This window comes from Bufo gargarizans, chromosome 5, assembly GCF_014858855.1.
Source record: "Bufo gargarizans isolate SCDJY-AF-19 chromosome 5, ASM1485885v1, whole genome shotgun sequence".
Lineage (NCBI taxonomy): Eukaryota > Metazoa > Chordata > Amphibia > Anura > Bufonidae > Bufo > Bufo gargarizans.
Genome location: NC_058084.1, coordinates 338,929,170 through 338,953,291, shown reverse-complemented (window position 1 = coordinate 338,953,291; position 24,122 = coordinate 338,929,170). Strand labels below are relative to the sequence as shown.

At 46.4% G+C, this 24,122-nt stretch overlaps 1 protein-coding gene across 2 annotated transcripts in view; it reads left to right on the top strand.

Annotated features, from left to right (window-relative positions):
* LOC122938163 (voltage-dependent L-type calcium channel subunit beta-2-like) overlaps positions 1–24,122 on the top strand; it is a 150,101-nt gene that overhangs the window by 73,615 nt on the left and 52,364 nt on the right. For both annotated transcript variants that reach the window (XM_044293509.1, XM_044293508.1), the window contains exons 3-6: positions 15,441–15,563; positions 16,472–16,608; positions 18,441–18,517; positions 22,511–22,644. In XM_044293509.1, coding sequence (XP_044149444.1) covers positions 15,441–15,563; positions 16,472–16,608; positions 18,441–18,517; positions 22,511–22,644 — 471 coding nt within the window. The remainder of the gene's footprint in view (positions 1–15,440; positions 15,564–16,471; positions 16,609–18,440; positions 18,518–22,510; positions 22,645–24,122) is intronic.

Genomic DNA, 24,122 nt, shown 5'->3' with positions numbered 1-24,122 from the left:
CGGGTCCCAGAGGTAGGACCTGCACCTATCAGACAATGGGGGCATATCCTAGCGTAGCGTTATGCCCCCATTGTCTGAGATGGGAATAGCCCTTTAAAGAAGTAGTCCAATGTGTTGATAGGATATGTCTTAGATGTCTGATAGTTGTAGGTTTCACCTCTGGGACCAGCTCCTATCTCCAGAACAGGGCCCTGAAGTAAAAGGAGAGCAAGCTGTGAATGTACAGCCCACCTCCTTTCATCTCTATGGGGCCTTCAAAAATCACCAAGTACTGGCTCTACTATTTTTAGAAATTCCATTGTGATGAATGGAGGCATGACCAAACTGCCATTTTCTGCCTATTCATTGCTATGCAACTTCCAAAAATAGCCGCGCATGCTCTAAAAGCTGTTTTCCGAAGTCCCATACCAGTGAATGGAGAGTATGCAGCGCATGCGCAGTGTGCTGTCTTTTTACGTTGGAGGCCCTGTCCTCAAGCCCGGTACCTATCTGACATACAGTACATGGCCATAAATGTCCCTTTAAGGTAATTGCCAGCTCGTCATCTCTGCCCCTCTGTGCAGCGGGCTGGACTTTGCACACTGCCAGTGACATGCATGCTGCTGCACAGAGCGCAGTCTGCAGCCGTGGCTGTTAGCATCCTGTTCACACCAGTCTGGAATCATCTCTGGTATTTCTTCTGATGCTTGTGATCTGGCCACACTTCGCAATGCGATGCCTGGGCAAGTCATCCTAGGGCACGTGTAGTTACGGCCTGCAGGCAGGGAATTCAACAACCAAGATCGGCTAGATCGGATCGGCCTATTTTTGGGCCTCTAGGACAGTTTTTTAATTGTCCCATTGCTGTAGATGTATGAGGCCTTGTTTTGCAGGACAAGTTGTCATTTTACTGGACCATGTTGGGGTACCTGTCAGTTATTGTGTTAGTTTTCTTTTTTTTCTTTTAGGGGGGGAGGGGGGCATTGGAAATAAAAGCAGTTTTTTAGTGTGTTTTTTAGCTGTTTGCCATGTGGTATAAATAACAGGTTTATATTATTCTTTGTGTTGGTGCAGATAATATGATACCAAATATATACAGCTTTTTATATTTTAGTATTTTTGCACAATAGGCATGTTTTAATGAAAAAAAGTATTTTTTTTGTGTTGCAGCATTCAAAGAGCTTCAATTTGTCCATTTTAACTGATTTTCATCTCATGTGTATGGCAACTTAAAGGGGTATTGCCATCGGAGACAATGGTGGCATATCACTATATCAGGAACAGAGCCCCGCAAAGTGGTGGCTGGAGGACTCCGGTCCGGAGAAGTGAATGGGAGCGCACCGCACATGACTGGCCACCGCTCCCATTCACTTCTATGGACCCAACGGAAATAGACAGTGCTCTGCTATTTTCACGCAGCCCCTTAGAAATGAATGGAGCCCGGCTGCGCATGCGCAGTGCACCCTCCACTACTTTCGGGGCTCAGTTTAGGAGATAGGTGGGACCCGCACCTATCAGACAATGGGGGCATTATCCTAGCGATATACCCCCATTATCTCAGCTGACTCAACCCTTTAAGGCCTCTTTCACACGAGCGTTACAGATTCTCTCAGGATCTGTTCAGGAAAAAACGGATGGCTTTGCACGCAAGTCTGCTCTTGCATTCGGTGTTTTTAATTTTTTTCCGTGCGGGTGCGATCAGTTTTTGATGCACATGAAAAAAAAAACTGAATAATAATCTACATCTCTTAGCAGCCATCAGTGAAGAACACGTTGCAGCCGGATGCAATCCGTTTTTCACTGAAGCCCCATTCACTTCTATGGAACCAGGTCTGCGTGAAAAATGCAGAATATAAAACATGCCGCGATTTTTCCAGAACACAGAAATGATGCGTGACTAACGACACTCCTGTACACAGACCCATTGAAATGAAGGGGTCAGGATGCAGTGCGGATGCAATCACGCATCGCACCCGCATGGAAAACTCACTCGTGTGAAAGGGGCCTAAGTCTAGGGCTAGACGACGAGATGTGTCGCGCAACACGTAGGGCACAACTACACTGCTACATGTGTTGCGCGACATTTTTTATAATGATAGTCTATGGTGTCACACTGCAACATACTGCGACTGTGACGCGACAGTCGCAGAAAAATCCATCTTGGATGAATTTTTACTACTGTCGTGTCGCATTTCGCAGTGCGACACTATAGACTATCATTATAAAAATTGTCGCGCGACACATCTCGTCGTGTAGCCCTAGCCACACCTTGCATTTTTTGTGACTGGTACCCTTTTTAGTCCCCTATTTCATGCTAATGTAGATACAAATAAATGGTGTACAACCCCTTTAAATTGGACCCGTCCCCTCTCCTGACCCGTCTGCTTTAGTAGCGACTTGCATTCCCCATGTAATAATTCGGGAGCCTCTATTCTGTGCCATTCCTTCATTATTCCTGCTAGAAGGTATGAATTACTAGCAATATGCAGTGAGTGTCTAGCTGAGTGTTACCAGTTGGGGGCATGCCCCTGCACAGTCTGACACTATACTGTCAGTGCTGCCAGTGTCAGACTGTGCAGGAACATGCCCCCAACTGGTAACACCCTTCTGGACCTTCATTGCAGACTGCAGGCAATTCATTCATACCTTCTAGTAGGAATAATAAAGGAATGGCCCAAAGTAGAGTCATAAAAATAGATGCTCCAGAATATTTAGTAGTTGCGAAAACAGACATTTCAGGAGAGGTGGCACAAAATGAAAATCAGACATCATATAGTACATGACAATATCTTTCCAACCAGCCCTGTACCTCACATGGGTCCAGAGGTCTCCACATTCATTGCTCCAAGGGCTCTGCTAGATTATCTTCAGCCTGGCAGCTCATTGGGCGTGTCCCTTTTGCTGCAGCTCTCTCTTTAGGCTGGGTTCACACCTGAGCGTTTTACAGCGCGTTCCTACGCGCTGTAAAACGCTCAACAAGGAGAAACCAATGCTTCCCTATCGGCATGGTTCTCACCTGGGCGTTTTACAGCGCGTACGATCGCGCTGTAAAACGCCCGACGCCCCAAGAAGTACATGAGCTTCTTTGGGGCGTCTTGTCGCGCGTTCCCGTACATAGACTTTCGGGAACGCGCGACAATGGGCGTTCGCTTGTCTCTGTATGCGCGATTGCAAACGCCAGTACAATCGCGCATACAGAGCGCTCCTTTCAGAACGCTCAGGTCTGAACCCAGCGTTATACCTGCTACAGCTTCTAATAGAAGATACAGTTGGTGGCCTGTTTGAACAGTTAAACTGAGCACGTTCGACCATCTCAGTGAGCAGGACAAAAAATATGGAAAAAAACAAACAGCAGGTGGCGCTATACAGATACATTTTATTAAATAGCTCACTGGCTATAAAAAAAAAATTCGAATTACACACAATTGCAAAAATATTCAGATCCTGGTTCTGGTTTGAAAAATGTAGAATATCTTTTTTTTTGACACAACCCCTTTAAGAAAAGACGATACTGTTGCCTGTACTGATATGGTGTCTGACCTTGGCCTAGAAGTGCTTTTATAGAGCAGATATGGGGCATAGTTGTAGAATGTCTCCATTAGCATTAGTTCTGTTGCCGTTCCATTCATGTTTACACGACATTACATTGTGCCCCTCTGCTCCTCGCATGACTTCTCCCTTCTCCACACTGGCGGGGAGTTCAGCATTTCCTAATTTGGTAGGGCTGATCGTGGATTTAATCCGCCTATTAAGAATGGTCTCCTATTCAGGTTCTCCACTGCGCCCCTTTATGTGCTCTCCACAAGAACTGAGAATCCTAACGGATGTTCTTCGTTACAGTTCTCGTTATATACACAGAGCTTTTTTTTTCTACTATGTAAATGTACTTTGCAAACCCTTAGTGACCCCAATTCTCTCAGAAACCTCCAGCCTAAATTTAGAAGACATCGGTTTCTATTTCAGACACTTGTTGCCAGAAAATTCAGAGCGAGTTGACTTTCACAGACTGAAGAGTTATGTCTTTTCGGAAAAGTGTTTATTGAAAAACCTTCCATGAGACTTAAAGTCAAAGGAAACAAATTATAGGGAGGTTTTTATGACATTTTAGGAATTTTTCGAGGATGTTTCATTTACTAGTACTAGATATTAAAGGACATCTATCAGCAAATTTGGACCTGTGACACCGGCGGACCTGTTACATGTGCACTTGGCAGCTGAAGACATCTGTGTTGGTCCCATGTTCATATGTTCCCGCATTGCTGAGAAGAATTATGTTTTAATAAATCCAAATGAGCCTCTAGAAACAACGGGGGCGGTACCATTACACCTAGAGGCTCTGCTCTCTCTGCAACTGCCGCACCCTCTGCAATTTGATTGACAGCGCCAGGTGTGATGATGTTTTCAGTGCTTGGGCCCTGTCAAAGTGCAGAGGGCGAGGCAGTTGCAGAGAGAGCAGAGCCTCTAGGTGTAATGGTAACGCCCCCGTTGCTCCTAGAGGCTCATTTGCATATATTAAAACATAATTTTTCTCGGCAATGCGGGCACATATGAACATGGGACCAACACAGATTCCTTCAGCTGCCAAGCGCACATGTAACAGGTCAGCCAGTGTCATAGGGACAAAACTGCTGACAGATGCTCTTTAAGGGTTAGTACATTTTAGATTATCATTATAACTTCACATTCCCTTACGTCCTACCAGCAGCACAGATGGGGGTTAACTGCCCCTGTGGACTGGTAGGACCGGCGGAATTTTAATGAGCCCAAGAACCAATAAACGATCTTCAGCTCCCTGAAAGGGAGGAGATCACCCCCCAGCCCACCGTGTTTTTTTCTGTCCTTTGGACAGGTTGGACTGGCGTATCGCTCCCTTTCAGGGAGCTGAGAGTGTCAGGGGCTCCTTTCCTCTAAGTATAGGATCGCCCCGTTTTTTCTTTCTAGCTCTCTTTCTTGCCTTTATTTTAGGCTGATTGCGGCGATTTTTTTTGTACCTGGGACCGTCGGGGAGTGGGGTGTCCCCCTCCCCTCTCCTTTCAGTCTTTTCTGAGGTCTCCGTTCCTCCCATCGCCGCATGCATGCGGCGTTATGGGCGCCGCCATCTTCCGGAAGTGACGCGCACTTTGTGCGCTACGTCACTTCCGGTTTCTTCGCAGCGCGATCTGAGGGTTTATCCTCACCTCCCTGATTAAAGTGCTCCCCTATATTCATCCTGGGATCCGGGATGACCCAGGGGAGCTATCTACAAGCAGGCTGAGCCAGTATTTGGCTCTCTTATATATCTGGGCTATTTCCTATCTGGGACCCGCCCAGGGGGCGGGGCTTTCTCCTTTTAAGCGCCCAGAGCCTGTCATTCAGTGCTCTGGTTGCATCGCTTTGACAAGCTAGCTCCAGAGTTCCCTGCGCCTTGTGATATCCTTAGTAGTATTACTTGACGTGGGTTTGTGTGTTCCTCTGCTGCAGCTCTATTTTTCTTCTAGTGCTGGTGGGCCCCCTTAAGGTCTTGTTTCTAATTTTTTAGGTGTTATGACCTGTCTTTTCTTTCCAATTACAGACTATGGCTTCCCCCAGGGATCCGGATCAGCGAAAGTCTGGGGCCAAGAGGAAGCATTTGGCGTGTTTTGATTGCAACACGCCCCTAGACGACGGCTGTCCCTATTCTAGGTGTGAGAGTTGTCGCACGACATCCACGGAACCCACGATGCAGGAGATGTTTCAGTGGACGAAGACTTACGTGGATGATTCCATTAAGGGAGTGGTGCAGTTACTCAATGAGAGGTTACCAACACCCTCTCAGACTCCCATGGATGTGGTCGCTCCAGTCGCACCAGTCGAAAGACCTACCCCCTGGTCGGTGGGGTCTTCTTCTGAGGAAGAAGAGAATGCTTCTTGCTTTTTCCCTCCAGAAAAGACGCAGAAGTTACTTAAGTCCATCAGGTCGGGGGACCAGGATGTTGACATTGGGGAGTCCTCCGATCCCGCCTTACGGACACAGCGTGTCTTCCGAGCGGATGAGACCCTTCTCTCTGTGATGCGCACAGAATGGCGCAAACCTGAGAAAGGCCCAGTTCTCACCAGAAAGTTTAAACTGATGTACCCGATGGCTAAACCCTTGGTGGAATCGTGGGGTTCCGTTCCCAAGGTGGACATGGCGATAGCCAAGTTGTCCCGGCGCACTCTAGTCCCTGCAGACGATGGGTCTAGTCTGCAGGACCCTCTTGATCGGAGGGCAGAGTGCACCCTTAGGAGGAGTTACGCGGCGGCCGCTGCCTCCGCGTCAACTTCAATCGCGGCCACTGAAGTGGCCACCTATTTACGCTCTAGGCTCAATCAGATCCAAACAGACGTGGACCAGAGCGTATCCAGGGATGATATCCTGGCAGCCTTCAAATCAGCCAATCTGGCTATGGACTTCCTAGTCGACTCCACCCAGATGCAGCTGAAGCTGGCCGCAAAAACTATGGCCTTAGTTTCGGCTGCCCGCAGACCACTTTGGCTGAAACCCTGGATCGCGGACAACACGTCCAAATTCAACCTCTGTGGGCTCCCCTTTGAACCAAACAGGCTGTTTGGGTCCGAATTGGACAAGATAATGGAGGGGCTCTCCGACAAAAAGGGGAAGAGCCTCCCCCAGCAGCCCTTTCGGGGACGCCCCAGGCAGGGAAAGAGGCGCGAAGTACGCCCGGGGCAGCAATCTAGGCGCAGAGATTGGGGGGGACCGTCTCGTAAGTATTCGAGGCGCTCCCGTAAACCCGCCAAGGAGGCAAAACCTTCCTGACTATGGGCCTCCTCGAGGCTCTTGGATAAGCCCTGCTGCCCCTGCTGTGTCTCCTCTAGACTTTCCCATACCACTCCCCCAAATACCCGTGGGGGGCCGTCTCTCCTTTTTCAAAGACTCCTGGAGTCAGTTGATCGCAGACCCTTGGGTTCTGAACTTGGTCTCCGTCGGGTACCGGGTAGACTTTCTCTCTCTCCCACCAGAGAGATTCGTCGCTACACGAAACTTCGGGCCGGCCAAACAAGTGGTCCTGGAATCTTACATCCAGGACTATATCTCCAAGGGAGCCCTAGAGGAGGTGCCGGCAGGGGAGAGAGGCCTAGGCATTTATTCACCAGTGTTCCTGGTTCCCAAGAAGACGGGAGACCTCCGGATTATCATCGATTTGAGATTTCTCAATCGATTTATAAGGAAAACAAGGTTTCGTATGGAAACCATAAGGTCAGTCACCCATATCCTCAACCTCGGGGATGTCATGGCTACTCTGGACCTCAAAGATGCTTACCTTCACATCCCGATCCATTCCGCCTTCCGGAAATTTCTCAGGATCGCGGTCCAGATTTCAGGGGTTCGCAGGCACTTTCAGTTCACCGCGCTCCCCTTTAGAATCTCTTCTGCCCCCCTGATCTTCACCAAGGTGGTGGTATCGGTGGTGGCAGCATTGAGACTCCAAGGGCTGACTATCATTCCTTATCTGGACGATTGGCTCTTCATAGCCTCTTCAGTTCCGATCCTTACCCACCATCTTCAGATCGCAATCTCCTTTCTTCTCCGCCTAGGCTGGATCATCAACTGGCAGAAGTCGAATGTGAGCCCATCATCTTCAATCCAATATTTAGGATTCGTGGTCGACTCTGTGGAGATGTCCCTCCGGTTGACTCAAGAAAGGAAAGCGCGGATTCAGGACCTGGCAAAGGTCCTTCATGTCCCTCGTCGAGTCTCTATTCGGACTCTCATGAGGATGGTGGGGCTCATGTCAGCGGCTGCGGACGCAGTCCCTTGGGCGCTATGGCACCTCCGTCCTCTTCAGTCGGAGGTCTTACACTTATGGAACGGCAGCCCTGCGGGGCTAGATTCCCTGTGCTCCCTGTCCGGTCAAACCCGGAATTCCCTCAGATGGTGGTTTCGACTGCCAGCAGGGAAGTCTATGACCCAACCAGTTTGGGTCATATTGACTACAGACGCGTCCCTTGTAGGCTGGGGCGCTCACCTGGACGGATCCCAAGTGCAGGGATCTTGGTCCCCCTTGGAGCGGCATCTTTCTTCCAATCATCGCGAAATGCGAGCTATCCGGCTAGCCCTCCTTCACTTCGCCCCTCAGATTCGGGGCAAAGCGGTGAAAGTCCAGTCAGACAATATGACTGCGGTTCTCTATATAAACAAGCAGGGAGGCACAAGGTCATTACCCCTTCTATCAGAGATCGGGGTGATTCTTCGGTGGGCAGAGCTGAACCTTTCCCATCTATCTGCCGTTCATATCCGAGGTTCCCTCAATATGATAGCAGACCGCTTAAGTCGAGGATTACCGACCATGGAGTGGTCTCTGCATCCGGAGGTCTTCAGGCAGCTAGTTCACAGTTGGGGTATGCCAGAGGTGGATCTCATGGCAACCAGGTTCAACGCCAAGGTGCTGAGGTTCTGTTCCCTGTATCGGGAAGACAACCCCCTGGCGATAGATGCTCTGTCGATACCGTGGAGGTTCAGGCTGGCTTACATCTTCCCTCCCTTTTCCATGATACCGAGGGTATTGATGAAAATCCGTCAGGATCAGGCCTCGGTAATAGCCATCATACCGTTTTGGCCCAAAAGATCCTGGTTTACCCAGCTCATTCAGATGAGTCGGGGACAATACTGGAGACTCCCCCCGGAGCAGACCCTGGTGTCGTGGGACACTCACCTCTGCCCAGATCTGCACAGGTTCAACCTGACAGCCTGGAGGTTGATCAGTCCCTTCCCAACATAGAAGGGCTTTCCGAGTCGGTCCTGAGAACTTTGTCGCATTCCCGAGCAGAGTCTACAAACAAGGCCTACTCCAGGATCATGAGAATCTTCGTGGCATGGTGTGATTCCAAACAGGTGGCGTCTGCAGATCCGCCCCTTCCTGCGATACTACATTTCCTTCAGGACGGATTAGATAGAGGCCTATCTCCAGCTACCTTGAAGGTACAAATGTGTGCCATCTCGGCCTGTCTCAACAGGCCATACTCTCGGGATCCACTCATCAAACGCTTCCTGAAAGGGGCGGAAAGACTAAAGCCTACTATACTGAAACCCATTCCCCAGTGGGATCTTTCAGTAGTGCTCAGGGGTCTAGCATCTTCCCCCTTCGAGCCTTTGGAGGAGGTTGATTTCAAATATTTGACTTTAAAGATGGTTTTTCTTCTGGCTATAGCCTCAGCCAAAAGAGTTTCTGAATTGCAGGCTTTCTCTGCAATTCATCCATATATTATTTTCCTACAGGACAGAGTACTCCTGAAGTTTCTGCCATACTTCAGACCTAAGGTGCCTACTTTTCAGAATATCAACCAGGTAATCTCCTTACCAGTTTTGTTTACAGCCTCCTCCTCTGATACTCCAGCTAGAGATCCGCTGGATATTTCTAGATGCCTCCAGATCTATGTGGATAGATCCAGAGAGTTCAGGATAGATGAGAATCTCCTTATCCTGTTTGCCGGTAAGTCTAAAGGCCGTAAAGCGTCTAAAGCCACCATTAGTCGCTGGATCAAGGAGGCCATTAAGGAAGCTTTTGTCTCCCAAACCTTAGATCCTCCCGAGTTTGTGAGAGCCCACTCTACTAGGGCGGTCTCCACCTCGGTTGCGGAAAGAAGCCTTCTCCCCTTAGAGTTGATCTGTAAGGCGGCCTCCTGGAGCTCTGAGTCAACCTTCATCTCCCATTATAGGATAGATGCTAGGATGGCAGAGTTTTCGGCTTTCGGGCAGACAGTTCTTACTTCTGCCAGGCATGAGGACCCTCCCTAGGGGTTTTATCTTGCTATCTCCCCATCTGTGCTGCTGGTAGGACGTAAGGGAATCGTTAATTTCTAACGATAATTTGTTTTCCCTTAGTCCTAACAGCAGCACACAAATATCCCTCCCTAATTTACATTATACTTGTTAAAGACACGGTGGGCTGGGGGGTGATCTCCTCCCTTTCAGGGAGCTGAAGATCGTTTATTGGTTCTTGGGCTCATTAAAATTCCGCCGGTCCTACCAGTCCACAGGGGCAGTTAACCCCCATCTGTGCTGCTGTTAGGACTAAGGGAAAACAAATTATCGTTAGAAATTAACGATTCAACCAGTTTTTGTACTTTACTTTTTATACTTTTTGTGCATTCCAAGCTTTTATAGGTACAGGGGGATATTTATCAGCTGTGGTTTTGTTTGTGTTATTTAAAGTCTGTCTTTGAGTTGTCATGTTGCTCCATATTTTTGAACAAGGCGCACAAGTTTTAGAATTTGGCGCATGTGCAATGTGGCTGGGCCTTTTTATTGATTACTTCAGGGGGTTATCTGTCGTACTGTGCTCCTGGCTGGTACATTTTGTGCTACATTAAGGCCTCATGCACACGGCCGTGTTCTGCGGCCGAGAGCGGTCCGTGGTAACACGGCCTGGATTCCTGTTGAGAGCAGGAGCGCACGGCGTCATTGGTTGCTATGACGCCGTGCGCTTCATGCCGTCGCTGCACTACAGTAATTACTGTACAGCAGCGGCGGCATGAAGCGCACGGCGTCATAGCAACCAATGACGCCGTGCGCTCCTGCTCTCAACAGGAATCCAGGCCTTGTTACCACGGACCGCTCTTGGCCGCGGAACACGGCCGTGTGCATGAGGCCTTAAACGTAAAAGTGATCTAATGGCCGAAACAGACCTACTTTTCACACTACTTTTTTTAAATGGGGGGTGCGAGGGCGGCATAGCTCTCCAAAAGACACACACATCCAATCACTTGGCATAGCAGTCTTGATGAATGTCCCCGTAATCTACATTAACAGTGAGGTGTGTGTTGACAGACACCTAATAACACAGCCATGGGAGGACTAAGCATTTTCTGGGGGCCAAAGCAAAGTTATGTCTGGGGGCGCTAATCAGGACAACCAGCCAGGAATCGCTATTTCCGGCAGCAGTTCCCTTTCTGTACCGGGGTCCTGAGGGCGCAGATACAATTGAAAGTTCTGGCTGGAGTCGATTGTAGCTTTTCTGCTGCCTGAGGTGAAAATTGAAATGGTGACCCAACCCCACCACTGGCCAAATTTTCTATCCAACTCCTTCCCCAGAGAAATTTCCCGGTGGGCCTGTATCCAGAGGGCCTCTCAAGCCCTCTTCCTGGCCGCCGGCCAAGTACATAATGATCTCGTGCTCTCAGCCTTAATTAATGCTTATGTAGCTGGCTGGTTAGAAGCAGGTCCCCTCCTGAATTCAACAGTATTGTCATCCTCAGGACGATGATACAGTTTCATACTGTGGCGCGAGCGACAGTATATTGTGCTGCACTGTGGTATTTGGTTCTGCTGAGGCAGTATATTGTGCTGCACTGTGGTATTTGGTTCTGCTGAGGCAGTATATTGTGCTGTACTGTAGTATTTCGTTCTGCTGAGGCAGTACATTGTACTGCACTGTGGTATGTGGTTCTGCTGAGGCAGTATATTGTGCTGGACTGTAGTATTTCGTTCTGCTGAGGCAGTACATTGTACTGCACCGTGGTATTTCGTTCTGCTGAGGCAGTATATTGTGCTGCACTGTGGTATCTCGTTCTGCTGAGGCAGTATATTGTGCTGCACTGTGGTATTTCGTTCTGCTGAGGCAGTATATTGTGCTGCACTGTGTTATATGGCTATGCTGAGGCAGTATATTGTGCTGCACCGTGGTATTTGGTTCTGCTGAGGCAGTATATTGTGCTGCACTGTGGTATTTGGTTCTGCTGAGGCAGTATATTGTGCTGCACTGTGGTATTTCGTTCTGCTGAGGCAGTATATTGTGCTGCACTGTGTTATATGGCTATGCTGAGGCAGTATATTGTGCTGCACCGTGGTATTTGGTTCTGCTGAGGCAGTATATTGTGCTGCACTGTGGTATTTCGTTCTGCTGAAGCAGTATATTGTGCTGCACTGTGGTATTTGGTTCTGCTGAGGCAGTATATTGTGCTGTACTGTAGTATTTCGTTCTGCTGAGGCAGTATATTGTGCTGTACTGTAGTATTTCGTTCTGCTGAGGCAGTATATTGTGCGGCACTGTGGTATTTCGTTCTGCTGAGGCAGTATATTGTGCTGCACTGTGGTATATGGCTATGCTGAGGCAGTATATTGTGCGGCACTGTGGTATTTCGTTCTGCTGAGGCAGTATATTGTGCGGCACTGTGGTATTTCGTTCTGCTGAGGCAGTATATTGTGCGGCACTGTGGTATTTCGTTCTGCTGAGGCAGTATATTGTTCTGCTCTACAGTATTGCTTGACCCCCACCTACCTCTTTTGTCCTGCCTTCTGTCAATTTGGACCCGCCTAAAACATGAGGCCATTTTTAGTTTTTTTCCAGGGCCACTAAGTTCCCAGTCCGCCCCTGTACAATACTGTTCGCACCGTGATTGTGATGCTCTCTTACTCGCCTGTCAGGGGACCCCACGCAATTTCGTGGTGGTTTGGATCGCCACTGCTCCAGAGCTACATTTATAATTCTGCTGTTATTAGAAACAGTCATCAAGTTTTCTCACACCTAGCAGCTTAACTGAGCTCATATGATTCAGTAAGATGGTTATTTTCCCCTATATTAGTTAAATAACCTGGCGTCCTAGTGATGGTGACATTCAGTTACCGTATATCCTCGCCTTCAGGATACGGTTATAAGTGAATATGATTGAAATCATGTAGGTGAGCAATTTCAGAGATTAGTTACAGCCACATGATCCTGACCAGGTTCCTATTTCATTAAAGCTATTGCACAGACCTCTACTGGGAATTGAACCCCGGTTTTGTATGGTAGGCAGTATACTTACCACTAGACTATAGCCCTTCTGTTTATGACAACAGCATTTTTTTATGCTTAAAAAGCTAGAAAATGGTATGACCGTTACACAGAAAATGCTGCCTTCATATATATGTGATCATATAGTGCAATGGTTGAAAGAGGTTATCCAACCCCTATAGTGCCCCCCAATATGCCCGGGCCCCTCATACTGGTCATACTTACCCCAATCACCGGCACCTGTGTCCCTTCTGATGCCTGCACGGCTGCAGCTGCATCTCCCCGTCACAGAAAACATCTGGCAACAGGAAGGGGGGCAGCCAATAGCAAGCCGCGATGGGAATGAGCCTCCCTAGTGTCATCCGCGATGCAGGTGTTGCGGCCTGCTATTGGCTGAACCCCCCTTCCCGTCACCGGATGTTTTGATCTGCATGATGGGGAGATGCAGCGGCGGCTGTGCGGGCATCAGGAGCAACGTGGGTGTTGGGGAGCGGGGTAAGTATGACCAGTATGAAGGGCCCTGGCATTTTGGGGGGCATTATAGGGGTAGGATAACCCTTTTAGGCTTGGTCTGGGGTTCAATTCCTAGTGAATACCTGTGAAGTAGTTCTTTAATAAAGGTTATAGCAGAAAAATGTAACTTTCATTTCCAGAATTTTTCGTTTATGATAAAACCTACATTTTTTTTCTGCAAAGTTATTGTTACTTACAAAAATAATTGGAGGAAAAACCATTCCAATAAATGTGATTTTGTAACATACTAGGGATGAAACATCTGAAGTCTATTCGCATAAAGCTTCGTTAGAATACTGTACGGAGCTAGCACTCCGTACAGTATTAGAATGTATTGGCTCCTATGAACCAAGTGGTACCTTGGAACCGAACCTGAGTTCGGTAAAAGGTTTTTAATTTCTGACGTTATTACCTGAAGTCTTGCGAGACTTCGCGAAGTAAAAACTTCGGCTCTTAGGAGCGAATACATTCTAATACCGTACGGAGCCCTCGCTCCCTACAGTATTCAAACTAAGTATTAGGGTTCATTCACACGTACGCAATTTCGTTCCGCATTTTGCGGAACGGAATTGCAGACCCATTCATTTCTATGGGGCAGCATGATGTGCTGCCTGGATCGGGAATTGCGGATCCGCACTTCCGGGTCTGCAATTCCAATCCCGAAAAATATAGAACATGTCCTATTCTTGTCTGCAATTGCAGACAAGATTAGGCATTTTCTATTAAGTGCCGGCGATGTGCGGTCCGCAAATTGCAGAACGCACATCGCCGATGTGTGAATGGACCCTTATGCGAATCGACTTCAGATGTTTCATGCGAAGTCTATTCGCTCATCCCTTAATACTTACTATTAAATATCACAAAACAGTATTTGGTACCCCAGTACAATATAGTGAACACGTTATTTATGGTAATCAGTAAACAGTGCAAACATAAAAATGGTGCAAATGTTTTTTTCTTCATTTCAGTAATATACTATGTATTTAATATTATGTGTGTGTGAAGAAAACAGTAAGGATATGTTCAGAAGGAGGTTTTCTCTGTGACAGTATCCCACGCAGGAAACAATTGAGGTTTATGCCATGGATTTTCATTTTGTATGGTTTGCCCTCTCTCTCGGTTTAGCTCCATTGAATAGAGCTAAACTGTGAGCATGCTTCCGCTGCGGCTAGGTGAGGGGTCCATGTGGTAACCACACCAAGAATGGATCTGTACATTCTTGGTGCGGTCTGGAAAACTGCGCAGCAGAAATCCTCAGCCGCATGAGCTACCATTGAAAACAATTCACAACAGATTCAGTCAGATTCTTTGCACGGAAACCCACGCCCAAAAAACGTAGTCTGAACTTACCCTCATACTGCTTAGTAGCTTTTTTTTGGCACAGATCAAAATTCTATCTCTCTAACAGACCAGGTCTATAGCATTATGGTAAGTCTCCTGATAACTACACAGAAAATTTGGGGTTTAGTTCCCACCAAAGACCTGAGAGAAAAGGCCAAACCCACATCCAAGGCAAGGGCCAAACATCCTCATTAGTATTCCCTGAAGTTAATATTAATAAAAGTGGCTGAGCCCGGGACCCCTGAATGCAGTACCGACAGGGCAGCCCTTGGGCACAGTGGACTAGGAACAGGATAGAGGACATACCAGACCAAGCACAGCTGGAGGAACAGCAGTGTGTGTGTGTGTGGGGGGGGGGGGGGCACAGTAGAGTTGGGGTAAAAACTGGGGTACTTGCAGAAAACTCACACAAGCATGGGAAAAACCTAAAAATGATGTGGTTGGATTTTTAAGCCAAGATTCCTTAGCTACAATGCAACAGTGCCAACTACTGAGCCACCATGTTAATTTAACCAAAGTAGTGCCAAAAATGTACAACGTACTCTCTGTTGATGTTGTGTCCCCTCCATAAAATGATGGTAATTGAATTAATTATACAATAGGTTTAACAAAGACATAACTTGAAGTTCTTGAAGTTCTGTAACAGGATTTCCATCTACCATGTACCATTTATAATACTGATGGTTTCTCATGGTAGAAGGTCCTTTGGACCCCTCAGGCACAAAGGAACCATACGACTGATACCTGAACCCTCTGTAGCCATAGGGCCTCAGACGTCTAAAGTTTTGCTCATGGTTTTTAATTCCCGTCTTATAGGTTTTAGCGATTAAGGCATCCATTGTATTAAATGTCTCTGTATCTACTTGTTATTTGTAGACCAAACCAGTTGCATTTGCCGTACGGACGAATGTTGGCTACAGCGCAGCTCACGATGACGAGGTTCCAGTTCCAGGAATGGCTGTTTCATTTGAGGCTAAAGATTTTTTGCATGTCAAAGAGGTAAGGCTGTGATGAAATACTAATATCTGCAGATGTCTGGCTTTGTGGAATATTCTCTTATGTGATTGAAATATTATATTTAGTTTCATTTATTCAGTTTCTATTCATTACAGTAATGATTGCCGGCTTCGGGATTATACCAGTAGTGACGTAGCCTGTGTTTTTTGCTTGCATTTCTCCTTTTCTGTGTATACACTACAGCCCACATTTTTTATTGTGGCTCTACCTGCATTTTGGTGTAATTTTCTCTAAAATGTGGCACCTATTTTTCTCAATTTATTGCATCTCACTTTAGAAATATTTCTGAAACAAGTAAGCCAAAAAAAAATAATCCTCTGTGCCTCAGACACTGAGGGATATGGCGTAACTGAAAATGGAGTGGCTTAGCTGGGAAAGGACATGGTGCAATATGCAGCATTTTGCGCAACATTTGGACACCCCAGTTTAAAAATGTGCTCTTCAAGGGAATTTGGCTTGAATGGAGCCCCACTGCTGTTCCTCTGTTCAACAGGTGGCCAGGTGCTACAGTGAAGGTGAAGACTGTGAAGGTCCTGGATAAGAGCTGCAGTCTATTCATTATAATGATAAGTTGAGGTCCCAGAGGTTGGATCATATTCAACCAATATTCTATCACTTTATAATAAGAGAACAAACTTTTGGGCCTCAATTAACAATCTGTACCAGGTCCCTGGCAATACCATATGACACCAGTAATGTAGATGCCACATTAATGTACATATGGCAGGGTGGCTTTTGGGCCTCCTCAGACACCAATGCTCTGGTACAGCGGCACCTCCTATCGTTTTCATCTGTCTGGAATTGTATTTGTGAATATGTCATGAATAAAATAATTTTCTATATTTTGGAAAAATCTGATATTTTTCATGTCCCCCCCCCCCCCCCCCCAGAAATTTAACAATGACTGGTGGATAGGTCGGTTGGTAAAAGAAGGCTGTGAAATAGGATTTATCCCAAGTCCAGTAAAGCTCGAGAACATGAGGTTTCAGCATGAACAAAAGGCAAAACAGGGAAAATTCTACACAAGGTAAATCCAAAATGTTTTGGGTCATGCATCACTGAGAAACAATAGGTTTCCCCCTACTGTTTGGAGACCAATGACTTGTTTTCCCTGCTGTCGACTCATCTACTCATCCACCCAAGGACTGTTGACCTCCATACTTTACATGAACCTTTACTGATGTCTGTGTGTGCCATGTAATTCTTCATTCCCCTATAGATGATTGTGGAGATCTCAGCCATGTTTCATGTCCTTTAATTATGGTATGACGTATTGCTTGAATTTTCTTGGCCCCCTGCCTAACTGCTAATGACTTAATAGACACTGTATCAAATAATGGCATGGTTCCAGGAATGGAGGGAGCTCATGGGCCCTTTTTGTGTGACTCGCGACTCCTTTACCTCCAAAGATGAATGTGTTGCATTATACAAGGTGGTGGCTTGTATGATTCATTGAGAACACCTTATTGTCTAAGTTTTCCCATAAACTTCATTTTACCTATCCACAGAGTTTATGATCGCTGGGAGTCCGAACACTGAGTCCCCCCCCAGCAAAGGACCTGGTGTCCCCTATATGAATGGACACATAGTGAACATGTGTGACCACCGATTCATTCACTTCCATTAGGACGGCTGGAGATCGGCGAGCACTGATCTCAGCTGTCCCATAGACGATGAATGGAGCCGTGGTCATACATATGCATTATGGCTTCATTCACACAGGGGACCAGGGACCTTTGTTCTTGTGGTCAGTGGGGGTTCCAGTGGTTGGACCCACAGCAATTATGCATTTATCACCAATCTTGTGGATGGATAATAAATGTAATTTATGGAATGGAGAATGGAGGGGAGGTTAGAAAACCACACCATTTTACTGGACCTGTAAAGAGACTACTTACCTGCTTCCTGGTGCCGGCTCCCTGCTTCTCCTCCAGGCCCTCGATGCTCCACTGGGCTCCTTCAATGTAAATATCCAGTTTGACATCACTGTGTCTAATCACTAGCTGTGCGACGGAGACTGGATCACCTTGCATCATGTTACCATTTGTCACAAAGTAAGGAGATCTGGGCTCCACCACAGCCAGTGATTGGCTGCGGTGATATCAATCTGGATGGAGGAAGCCCAGAGGAGCATCAAAGGCCTGGAGGAGAAGGAACGGGGAGCCAGCGCCAGGAAGCGGGTATGTAAGCTTCCCTTAAGCTTCCCTTTGGTACTTGGGGTTCCTCCTGGGCATTACTATCCTACGTGTCAGTGGGCATGTCCCACTCACTGTCCAATCAGTTGTGTAGGGATACAGCATCATACATTATCAGAGGGAATAACGGAGGAATGGCACAATGTGAATGGATAGACAGATGTCAGATGTATTTATTTGCCAGGTCATGTAACCATGTATTACATTTATTAGAGTTGCTTTACTTGGTTCTGTGTATATTTTTTCTTTTTTCTTGGCGCAGCTGGCATTTTTTTTACTGCGCATTTTGGATCACTAAGTAAATAATATTTTTATAAAGTGCTCTCTTTTCCCATAAATAAATGGCTTTGCGCTTTGGGGAAGTTCAGAGACCCCTATTAGGATCAGATTATTTTTGGCTTCTTTAATATTTGATTTACCATGCCAGACAGTTTCTTAAGAGTCTGCAAAAGCACAAAGTGATCTTCGCAGGAATCAAACTCTGCTCTGCAGGGGGCACAACTTCAGTACTTGGAGAGCATTGGGCACTTCTTATTTTATGGAGGTGGGGGGGGGAATTGACAAATATTAGATTTTTGCCGTTTCATTTGTCTCTGGAAGACGTGTAGACGGATAAATACAGATTGCAGGAAGTGACATCGTTTTATCTGTTTCTGTGTTGTAGTAAAACCGGGGGAAATTCTTCTTCCAGTTTGGGCGATGTGGTACCAAGCTCTAGAAGATCAACTCCACCATCATCTGGTAAGTTGGAATCATCACCAATGGCTGGACTTGTCTGATCTTGGGCCTGGACCTTGACGTTACTAGTGATGTTTCTTATTCCATACATTCACATTAAGGAAACACAGGCAAAGATTATACTTTTTTGCTTTAAAATGTGGATGTATTAAAATAGATGAAAAGCCACTACTTTGCACCGTTTGGCAGACACATTTACATTTTTGGTCAGCCATTATCTACAGACATCATAACAGGGAAATTACTTAGGGCTGTGATGGCTAACCTCCGGCACTCCAGCTGTGGTAAAACTACAACTCCCAAGATGTACACTTGCTTGGCTGTTCTCAGAACTCCATAGAAATGAATGGAACACGCTGGGATTGGTAGATTTCACCACATCTGGAGTGCCGGAGGTTAGTCATCACTGACTTAGGCTACTTTCACACTAGCGTTAAAGTTTTCCCGTATTGAGTTCCGTCACAGGGGCTCAATACCAGAAAAACGCTTCAGTTTTGTCCCAATATATTCTGAATAGAAAGCAATCCATTCAGTATGCATCAGGATGTCTTCAGTTCAGTCCCTTTCACGGTATTTGGCCGGAACAAAATTCCGGAACATTTGCCGGATTGCTGGATCCGCCATTAATTTCCATTGAAATGTATTAATGCTGTACCAAGTGTTCCGGAAAAACCGATCCAGTTTCCCGGTCTGCACATGCGCATGTGAAAAAGATAAATACCTGATCCGTTTTTTCGGATAACACCGGAGAGACAGATCCGGTATTGTAATGCATTTATCAGACGGATCTGGATCCGGAAACAAATGATATTAGTTTGCATACGGATTTCTGGATCCGGCAGGCAGTTCTGGCAACGGAACTGCCTGCCGGATTCTTCTAACGCTAGGGTGAAAGTACCCTTAGGTCTTTGTTGTCCCCTTATAACAGGCATTACTTATTATTTACTGTAACTCATGTCAGCCAACCAGAGGCTCAACCAAAATTAGCCATCTACAGATGGGTTGCGCTACCTTTTGGCTCTTCCTTTTGGAGTATCTGTGGTTTGGCTGACATGAGCCAATTCGCGTACTTTTTCCCATGGGTCATTGCCTGAAAGTGAGTCTTCATATACCTAATGTGTCTCTTCAATGAGAATGAGTATCCCCCGAAATCAAGTTAAAGGGGTTTTCCAAGATTCCAATATTGATGACCTATGCTCAGGATATGTCATCAATATCATAGTGGCTGGGGTTCAACTCCAGGCACCCCACCAATCAGCTGTTTGAAGAATCTATGAGCGCCATAGCCTCTTCCAAGGCCAGGTATGTCACGTTCATCGGTCAGGTGGCGTAGGACCAGCTCAGTCCCATTGAAGTAAATAGGTCTGGACTGCTATACCAGGCACAGCTGCTATACAATGGAATGAACACAAGCACAATGTCATGCAGCTATGTCTGGCATAGTCCCAGGGGCATAGCTAAAGGCTCATGGGCCCTGGTGCAAGAGTTCAGCTTGGAGCTTGGGCCCCCCTTCCCGCAGCGCTTTGTGGCCAGGGGCAGGGAAGCACATAGCCTTCATGCCTTCGTGCTGCCTGAGGCAAAAACTGAAACAGCACCCCCTCCCCCCATACCAAATTTTGACCTAACCCCTTCCCTCCAGCCAGAGGTGTAACTTGACCAGTATGCACGTTCTATAATAAATTGGACTGAGATGCAGTATCGTTTATGGCCAGTCTAGGAAACGTCTGTGCCTGAGCTGGTGTTCAGCAGCCCCTTCATTCTGCTGATCGGTGGTGGCCGATTGTAAAACTGGCCATACACAGATGGTGATGGCTGAACAGCAGTTGAAAAAACTGTAATCTAATGAAACTGTAATGTACTTTCTTTAACCATTTAAAATGAAAAACTCGATAAAAACTATTAGTTTCGCAGACACGGCCATACACATTTTAGTCCATATTGGCCGTTATAGTTTTTTAACGTTCAATGAAACCGGGCGATGGATGAAAGCTCTTTCTGGGAATGTTCATTCTTTCTTTACAACGTAAATATCAAACGTGGCCGATTTCTTTTCGAACAATAATGGTCTGTCACCAGTTTGCAAAAGCCGAGTTCACACCTCAGTTGTTTGGTCAGTTTTTTATATCAGTTATTTGAGCCAAAACCAGGTGCGGGTCAAAAACAGAGAAAAGGAGGAAATCTTCCCATTATACTTTATTTCTGAGAAGGCTTCACTACCGGTTTTTGCTCACAATAACTGATGGAAATAACTGAATTGAGAACTCGGCCTTTGCCAACTGTTCATTGTCCGGGTTCAAAGCCTAATCCGGACATATCCCCTTCTTCCCCCACTCAGACCCTCTGACACGAGCATCGGGGCATTTCATGCTTCAATGCTCTCCCTTGACCTGCACTGGATAGCACAGGTTAAGGGCTGTTTGTTTATATTTTTACACTGCTAGGCGGAGGCTTCCACCTAGCAATGTTTCCAGTGACATCACTGGCACTGAAGGGCAGGCTTTAGTGCTGCCCTAGCCGTTCTTAGGGCAGAGCTAAAGCCCGCCATTAGTGCCGGTGACATCACCGGGCTAACTGCTAGGTGGAAGCTTACCCATGGAGAGCCTAGAATAATTTTTAATTTTATTTTTAATTTTCCATTGTAGTATTTATATATATATATATATATATATATATATATATATAAAAAATCCTGCAGTTTTTACACTGGTCATTAGGACTTAGGTGTCAGATCACTTTACTGCAGTTATCTCCTCATCCTCACAGGCAGGATCAGACCTCTGTGTATGGATAACACTGGATCTTCGATTCACAATAGGTGATTGTCAAAGCTTATCTATTCTTTCCTTGTACAATGACCTCTGCACAGGTCACAGAGTACGCCTAGTAACTCTACCATAGAAGTCAATGAGGTCCTCTCCTGACCATTGTGTCTATGGCCCATGGGGCTGCCATAAAGCAATCCTTTAAATGCTTTCTGAATGCTGTTAAGGACAGCTCAGACAAGATGACCACCCCCACAACCATGTTCAGGAAATAGAAAAAAAAAAATCTTATTTTAATCAGAAAATAAAAACTGATTAGAAAAAAAGGAGATATTTTGCTATCTGCTTTTAACTAGCCGAAAAAAAATCTGGTGACACATTCCCTTTAATTGTGTTTTGCTCTCTCATCAATGGCTTATCTTTTAGACCTGAACCACCTGGATCTCGGCGATCAGCAGAATGAACACAAGAACGTTGCCGTGTGGCTGTGTCTGGTACTCACATGAATTGGATAGAGCTTCAGTATCAGGCACAGTCCATCCCATCTGCCAAGTCTTGGAACGCCCCAGCACCTTCATTCTGCTGATCAGTGGTGGTCCTAAGGGTTGATGGCCTACCTTAAAGGGAACCTGTCACCTCCAAAAACCATCCCAAGCCGCCAGCAGTACCTGACAGTAGCCAGCAGCGTGTTTCCGACGATAATTTTCTTCCTGAAGGCCGATGCGGCTAAAGCTCAGAAAACGTTCTTTTATCCCCTGCCGGCCCGCTTCTCTAGTCATGCTTGAAGTCAAGGGGGCAGTTCGTCTGGCTTTACTGAACTCTCAGCATAAGCTCTGTCAGTCACAGCGAAGGGGCAGGGAAGGGGGCGTGGTTATCTTGACTTGAAGCAAGGAGGCCGCTGCCCCCTTGACTTCAAGCATGACTAGAGAAGCACGCCGGGCAGGGGATAAAAGAACGTTTTCTGAGTTTTAGCCACATCGGCCTTCAGGAAGAAAATTATAATCGGAAACACGCTGCTGGCCACTGTCAGGTACTGCTGGAGGCTTGGGATGGTTTTTAGAGGTGACAGGTTCCCTTTAAGGATAGTAAATCAATATTGGATTCCTATATTTTTGTGCTTTAATTGTCTTTTGTTTGTGTGCCCTGATTTGCACCTTCCTTTTCAGATGATGATGTGTGACTGCATTGTTCTTCTTCTCCACCTGATAACTGTACATGATTTGTCTGTATATAGCCATAGACTTAGATGCCACTGGCTTAGAGGCTGAAGAGATCGAAATTCCAGCAAATCATCGATCCCCTAAACCCAGTGTAAACAGTCTAACATCACCCCATATGAAAGAGAAACGAATGCCTTTTTTTAAGAAGGTAACCGCCAGCTCCGGCCGGACACAGCCTCATCTGTGCAGCTGTTCTGCGCCACATTTCAAGTCCTGTTTAACGTCTCTGTCTCTCCAAACGTCAATAACATGCATGCTTTGTTGTTCTCTGTTTCCTTTTCATGCCGCTTGTAGCTAAACAGAAGCAAAAATCGGTAAGTTCACTGTGACATAGACATAGATTTTACAGCAGGGCGTGCATCGTGAGGAACGGGGCACACCTGGTACCTACACGCTCTAGTATAATACATGAAGAATGAGTGACGTCACTGAGGTTGGGTACAAAAGTCACCAGTGATGTCACTAGGTCTTATTAAGGGCTCATGCACATGACCGTGCGCTGGCCACAATGCACAGGCACCGACCTTGGGGCAGCCGCATGCGGAACACGGGCTCATTCACTTGAATGGGGTCCGCGATCAACATCCGACGGTCTGCACTGCAAAAAAGTAGTGCATGCACTACTTTTTTGCGGTGCAGAGGCACGTACAGTAAACCCACGGAAGCACTCCGTGGGCTTCCGATCTGTGCCTCCGTTCCGCATCTCCCGGATTGCGGACCCATTTAAGTGAATGGGTCCGTGATCCGTGATGCACACAGACGGTGCCCGTGTATTGCGGACCCGCCGCATGCGGGCCGCAATACGGCCACGGCCGGACAACGGCTGTGTGCATGAACTTTGTTAACGTTATAGACGGTGTCCTTATTAGCAATGGTTTAGCCCACAAAATGGCCATCTCCACTTTATTATCTTAGCGGGCCCTTCAGTTACTTCAGCTTGACCGCATGAAATCTCTTCTGAAGTCAACGAAGAACCCGACAACGTAGAATATTAGTTAAAGAGGCACGGTTCCCAAAAGAGTTCCACTGGTCTGGACCCTGCCAATGCTATCTTATGATGTGTCCATGACATGCCATAAGATAAATACTTTTGCATCATATCTGGTGGCCTAGGGTGGTGATAGGATTAACTTAAAAGCTATGTGCACCTTTCGGGGCAATTTTTTATATTTATTATATTGCATTGTACTCATTTTGAGCTAAAAATATTTTTTTTAGATTGGTCTTTATTAAAGTTATGGCGTCCTTTTTTTCTGTAGAGAGCTTAGATGCTCTGTGCTACCCTTTGGATTTTCTGTCTTTTCCATCAGACCAGGAGCTGACGGGCTCCTTATCTCTGCTCTTTGACATTATAAACACTCTTTACAGCTCAGTTCTTATCTTACTGGCTTAAATAAGTGTCTGTGACCTCTCAGTAGTTTAGAGATAAGGTTTATTAGATGAACAGCACAAAGTGAAAGTACCAGTCACACAGCTTGAAAAACAGTTAACCCTTTGTGACAGAAGAGCTCAATATTTTTAATAAAGGCCAATGGAAAATAAGATTTTTAGCCAAAAATGAATAACATGCAATTATTAAAAAAAAGTCCTCTGAAGATGTACATAGCCTTTAAGATCTCTTGTGCT